The 7500-nt window shown below is 49.0% G+C and overlaps 1 protein-coding gene across 1 annotated transcript in view; it reads left to right on the top strand.

Annotated features, from left to right (window-relative positions):
* LOC138358727 (uncharacterized) overlaps positions 1 to 5396 on the top strand; it is a 12482-nt gene extending 7086 nt beyond the window's left edge. The window contains exon 2 of the mRNA XM_069316891.1: positions 4399 to 5396. Coding sequence (XP_069172992.1) covers positions 4399 to 5396 — 998 coding nt within the window. The remainder of the gene's footprint in view (positions 1 to 4398) is intronic.
* Positions 5397 to 7500: the final 2104 nt, after the last annotated feature.

Raw genomic sequence — 7500 nt, 5'->3', positions numbered from 1 at the left:
ACATATCAAGCGGATAACATCAGCGGCATATGCCAGGCTGGCCAACATACGAACGGCATTCAGAAACTTGTGTAAAGAATCATTCAGAACTTTGTATACCACATATGTCAGGCCAATCCTGGAGTATGCAGCCCCAGCATGGAGTCCATATCTAGTCAAGGATAAGACTAAACTGGAAAAGGTTCAAAGGTTTGCCACCAGACTAGTACCCGAGCTGAGAGGTATGAACTACGAGGAGAGACTACGGGAATTAAACCTCACTTCGCTGGAAGACAGAAGAGTTAGGGGGGACATGATCACCACATTCAAGATTCTGAAGGGAATTGATAGGGTAGATAAAGACAGTCTATTTAAGACAAGGGGAACACGCACAAGGGGACACAGGTGGAAACAGTGCCCAAATGAGCCACAGAGATATTAGAAAGAACTTTTTTAGTGTGAGAGTGGTGGACAAATGGAATGCATTAGGAAGTGATGTGGTGGAGGCTGACTCCATACACAGTTTCAAGTGTAGATATGATAGAGCCCAGTAGGCTCAGGAACCTGTACACCTGTTGATTGACAGTTGAGAGGCGGGACCAAAGAGCCAGAGCTCAACCCCCGCAAGCACAACTAGGTGAGTACAACTAGGTGAGTACACAAGACGGGACACCACGAACGTAGCTCTCATCCTGTAACTACACTTAAGTAATTACACACACACACACACACACACACACACACACAGTCTCCCGTAATATTATTAAGTCCAATACATCAACGCCTTAGTTGGACTTACACACCTTGTTTACCATCTTATTTGTAAAGTTATTTACAAAACAATCAAATTACATCTCGCATTGAACTGGGGGGAGAAGGGAAGGGAACTATCAAGGGGAAAGCGCCAAGCCATTACCACCATATAGCACTGGGAAGGGGTCAGGATAAGGATTTGGGATGGGACAGAGGGGAAGGAATGGTGCCCAAACACTTGTGGACGGTCGGGGATTGAACACCGACCTGCATGAAGGGAGTCAATGGCTCTACCGTCCACCCCAAGTGGTTGGGCCCACTCGGGGGATGGGGGGGGGGGGGGGGAAGCACCAACATTATTGAGGCGGTGGAAAGAGTAATGTGTCTTAAATGGGCGAGGGGCCTGACGGCTCAGTGGACTGCGCTCGGGACTCGTAGTCCAAAGTTTCTGGTCTTCTATCCCTGGCTGAGACGGAAACAAATGGACAGTGTTTCTTTCACCCTGATGCTCCTGTTCACCTAGCAGTAGACAGGTACCTGGGGACCCTTATTCAGTCTTAACATCAAACTACTTAACACGAAATAATGGGTATAAAATTGCATAAGTTCAGACTTTAGGAAAGACCTGGGGTAAATACTGGTTCGGTAACAGGATTGTCGATTTGTGAAACCAATTACCGCCTAACATAATAGAAGTAGGATCCTTTGATTGTTTCAAGCGTAGGTTAGACACACATGAATGAAACCAGGTGGTTATAAATGGGCCAATAGGCCTTCCGCAGTTACCTTCAATCTTATGTTCTTTCCTGATAACGGTTATCTTGAGATGATTTCGGGGCTTTAGTGTCCCCGCGGCCCGGTCCTCGACCAGGTCTCCACCCCCAGGAAGCAGCCCGTGACAGCTGACTAACACCCAGGTACCTATTTACTGCTAGGTAACAGGGGCATAGGGTGAAAGAAACTCTACCCATAGTTTCTCGCCGGCGCCTGGGATCGAACCCAGGACCACAGGATCACAAGTCCAGCGTGCTGTCCGCTCGGCTGACCGGCTCCTGAGTGAAAGAAACTCTGCCCATTGTTTCTCGCCGGCGCCTGGGATCGAACCCAGGATCACAAGTCCAGCGTGCTGTCCGCTCGGCCGACCGGCTCCCTACGGTCCAAGACTGCCCGAAACGTCGTCCCTGAATTATTTTCTCAACAGACTCTGGCACTCTCAATATTGTGCCGTTTTCTTCTTAAACATTATTCCTTTGCTGGACTCTCCAGACTATTATGGTTGGCGTGAGGCATATCAACGGGAATAATACACATGACATTGTATTTGTGGAATGTTTCCAGATACGTCAGTAACTGTGGTTATGGACCAGCAGTGACTGCACACTACCTCACCAACAGTGCACAATACCTCACCAACAGTGACTGCACACTACCTCACCAGGAGTGACTGCACACTACCTCACCAACAGTGACTGCACACTACCTCACCAACAGTGACTGCACACTACCTCACCAGGAGTGACTGCACACTACCTCACCAACAGTGACTGCACACTACCTCACCAACAGTGACTGCACACTACCTCACCAACAGTGACTGCACACTACCTCACCAACAGTGACTGCACACTACCTCACCAACAGTGACTGCACACTACCTCACCAACAGTGACTGCACACTACCTCACCAGGAGTGACTGCACACTACCTCACCAACAGTGACTGCACACTACCTCACCAGGAGTGACTGCACACTACCTCACCAATAGTGACTGCACAATACCTCACCAACAGTGACTGCACACTACCTCACCAGGAGTGACTGCACACTACCTCACCAACAGTGACTGCACACTACCTGACCAACAGTGACTGCACAATACCTCACCAACAGTGACTGCACACTACCTCACCAGGAGTGACTGCACACTACCTCACCAACAGTGACTGCACACTACCTCACCAACAGTGACTGCACACTACCTCACCAACAGTGACTGCACACTACCTCACCAACAGTGACTGCACACTACCTCACCAACAGTGACTGCACACTACCTCACCAACAGTGACTGCACACTACCTCACCAACAGTGACTGCACACTACCTCACCAACAGTGACTGCACACTACCTCACCAACAGTGACTGCACACTACCTCACCAACAGTGACTGCACACTACCTCACCAACAGTGACTGCACACTACCTCACCAACAGTGACTGCACACTACCTCACCAACAGTGACTGCACACTACCTCACCAACAGTGACTGCACACTACCTCACCAACAGTGACTGCACACTACCTCACCAACAGTGACTGCACACTACCTCACCAACAGTGACTGCACACTACCTCACCAACAGTGACTGCACACTACCTCACCAACAGTGACTGCACACTACCTCACCAACAGTGACTGCACACTACCTCACCAACAGTGACTGCACACTACCTCACCAACAGTGACTGCACACTACCTCACCAACAGTGACTGCACACTACCTCACCAACAGTGACTGCACACTACCTCACCAACAGTGACTGCACACTACCTCACCAACAGTGACTGCACACTACCTCACCAACAGTGACTGCACACTACCTCACCAACAGTGACTGCACACTACCTCACCAACAGTGACTGCACACTACCTCACCAACAGTGACTGCACACTACCTCACCAACAGTGACTGCACACTACCTCACCAACAGTGACTGCACACTACCTCACCAACAGTGACTGCACACTACCTCACCAACAGTGACTGCACACTACCTCACCAACAGTGACTGCACACTACCTCACCAACAGTGACTGCACACTACCTCACCAACAGTGACTGCACACTACCTCACCAACAGTGACTGCACACTACCTCACCAACAGTGACTGCACACTACCTCACCAACAGTGACTGCACACTACCTCACCAACAGTGACTGCACACTACCTCACCAACAGTGACTGCACACTACCTCACCAACAGTGACTGCACACTACCTCACCAACAGTGACTGCACACTACCTCACCAACAGTGACTGCACACTACCTCACCAACAGTGACTGCACACTACCTCACCAACAGTGACTGCACACTACCTCACCAACAGTGACTGCACACTACCTCACCAACAGTGACTGCACACTACCTCACCAACAGTGACTGCACACTACCTCACCAACAGTGACTGCACACTACCTCACCAACAGTGACTGCACACTACCTCACCAACAGTGACTGCACACTACCTCACCAACAGTGACTGCACACTACCTCACCAACAGTGACTGCACACTACCTCACCAACAGTGACTGCACACTACCTCACCAACAGTGACTGCACACTACCTCACCAACAGTGACTGCACACTACCTCACCAACAGTGACTGCACACTACCTCACCAACAGTGACTGCACACTACCTCACCAACAGTGACTGCACACTACCTCACCAACAGTGACTGCACACTACCTCACCAACAGTGACTGCACACTACCTCACCAACAGTGACTGCACACTACCTCACCAACAGTGACTGCACACTACCTCACCAACAGTGACTGCACACTACCTCACCAACAGTGACTGCACACTACCTCACCAACAGTGACTGCACACTACCTCACCAACAGTGACTGCACACTACCTCACCAACAGTGACTGCACACTACCTCACCAACAGTGACTGCACAATACAACTCACCAGCAGTGACTGCACAATACAACTCACCAGCAGTGACTGCACAATACAACTCACCAGCAGTGACTGCACAATACAACTCACCAGCAGTGACTGCACAATACAACTCACCAACAGTGACTGCACAATACAACTCACCAACAGTGACTGCACAATACAACTCACCAACAGTGACTGCACAATACAACTCACCAACAGTGACTGCACAATACAACTCACCAGCAGTGACTGCACAATACAACTCACCAGCAGTGACTGCACAATACAACTCACCAGCAGTGACTGCACAATACAACTCACCAGCAGTGACTGCACAATACAACTCACCAACAGTGACTGCACAATACAACTCACCAGCAGTGACTGCACAATACAACTCACCAACAGTGACTGCACAATACAACTCACCAACAGTGACTGCACAATACAACTCACCAGCAGTGACTGCACAATACAACTCACCAACAGTGACTGCACAATACAACTCACCAACAGTGACTGCACAATACAACTCACCAACAGTGACTGCACAATACAACTCACCAACAGTGACTGCACAATACAACTCACCAACAGTGACTGCACAATACAACTCACCAACAGTGACTGCACAATACAACTCACCAACAGTGACTGCACAATACAACTCACCAGCAGTGACTGCACAATACAACTCACCAGCAGTGACTGCACAATACAACTCACCAGCAGTGACTGCACAATACAACTCACCAACAGTGACTGCACAATACAACTCACCAACAGTGACTGCACAATACAACTCACCAACAGTGACTGCACAATACAACTCACCAACAGTGACTGCACAATACAACTCACCAACAGTGACTGCACAATACAACTCACCAACAGTGACTGCACAATACAACTCACCAACAGTGACTGCACAATACAACTCACCAACAGTGACGGCACACTACCTCACCAACAGTGACTGCACACTACCTCACCAACAGTGACTGCACAATACAACTCACCAGCAGTGACTGCACAATACCTCACCAACAGTGACTGCACAATACAACTCACCAACAGTGACTGCACAATACAACTCACCAACAGTGACTGCACAATACAACTCACCAACAGTGACTGCACAATACAACTCACCAACAGTGACTGCACAATACAACTCACCAACAGTGACTGCACAATACAACTCACCAACAGTGACTACACAATACAACTCACCAGCAGTGACTGCACAATACAACTCACCAACAGTGACTGCACAATACAACTCACCAACAGTGACTGCACAATACAACTCACCAACAGTGACTGCACAATACAACTCACCAGCAGTGACTGCACAATACAACTCACCAACAGTGACTGCACAATACACAGTACCTGCAAGGAAAAAATAACAATTACTAATGTGTATATAGAGGCTGTGATGGGGAGTGATTGGTACTCCATGATTTTGTCTAGATTAGGGCCCCTGATTGGGTGGGATTGACTGGGCCCTAGTCCTTAATTTAATAAAATAAAAAGGTAAGGAAAAATGCATAGGGGTGTCTTGTAGGAATGGTCGTGGACAGCAACCACAGTATATATGTAAGTAATCACATTCACTCACGGGGCGACACGGGTTATTCATGCCCATGCCACCTCTTTGGTGGGTTGATCTTCAATCATTCGATCCCACGGGCGATAAGATCAACGTTACAGCCCCGCTCCTGTTCAAGGTAAGTCTACTACGGGCTCACCATAGCCCGTGCTACTTGCCCCGCTCCTGTGCCAGGTAAGTCCACTACGGGCTCACCATAGCCCGTGCTACTTGCCCCGCTCCTGTGTCAGGTAAGTCCACTACGGGCTCACCATAGCCCGTGCTACTGGCCCCGCTCCTGTGCCAGGTAAGTCCACTACGGGCTCACCATAGCCCGTGCTACTTGCCCCGCTCCTGTGCCAGGTAAGTCCACTACGGGCTCACCATAGCCAGTGCTACTTGCCCCGCTCCTGTGCCTGGTAAGTCCACTACGGGCTCACCATAGCCAGTGCTACTTGCCCCGCTCCTGTGCCAGGTAAGTCCACTACGGGCTCACCATAGCCAGTGCTACTTGCCCCGCTCCTGTGCCAGGTAAGTCCACTACGGGCTCACCATAGCCCGTGCTACTTGCCCCGCTCCTGTGCCAGGTAAGTCCACTACGGGCTCACCATAGCCAGTGCTACTTGCAACTTGTTCCCAGTAGCTGAATCTAAAAACAACAACGCACACATACGAGAGGATACGAGATCAGCAGACAGCAGGCCAGACAAGCTGTCGGCCAGACGAGGGGGGGGGAAAACTGGCAGTCAATTGCAGACCCCTCCCCCCTCTCCCCCCCTCTCTATCCAACTTAGTCTCAGTCCTCTAAGTTCCAAGGTTAAGATGACTTATGTTTCTAACTTAAGGTGTTGTGTGATTTCTGAGACAGACAGCCTTAAGTGATCTCAATGTCTTGTGTGTGACTCACCTTGTATATTAAACTTGACATAGTGACCATTAAGTTAAATTGCGTGAATTATGATACTTATGTTAAGTATACTTGATTAATTTGACCAGACCACACACTAGAAGGTGAAGGGACGACGACGTTTCGTCAACAATCGACTTGAGAATGGTCCAGGACGGATGAACGACATATGAGATTCAGAAACAAGTAGTGTATTGTGAGGACTAATAATAAACAGAAGCTTCCCTATGACTCTGTAATATCCCCATTGGCCAAACTATTATGTATTAGCGACAAGACCTACCATTAATGTATGATGACTTACTGTAAATATGTAGCTCTTGTAATAGCACTTTCTCTGTAACTAGCTGACATTGTATCTATAAGGTGTGAAGGATTGAAGAAATTGTTTATGTAATAATCTAAGATGAGGTCTGATAAAGACCTTTTGTGCCCTCTGTAATGCTTTTGCGCTACAGCTCACAGGATGAGTATGGGGTGCACAATAAACTAGCCGCCTTCGGCGGCAACAATCAACAAAACGTCGTCGTCCCTTCACCTTCTAGTGTGTGGTCTGGTCAACATACCTTAGCGACAATC

The sequence above is a fragment of the Procambarus clarkii genome, chromosome 85 (genome assembly GCF_040958095.1).
Source record: "Procambarus clarkii isolate CNS0578487 chromosome 85, FALCON_Pclarkii_2.0, whole genome shotgun sequence".
Lineage (NCBI taxonomy): Eukaryota > Metazoa > Arthropoda > Malacostraca > Decapoda > Cambaridae > Procambarus > Procambarus clarkii.
The sequence above is the reverse complement of the archived record's forward strand: the minus strand, read 5'-3'. Positions and strand labels throughout refer to the sequence as shown.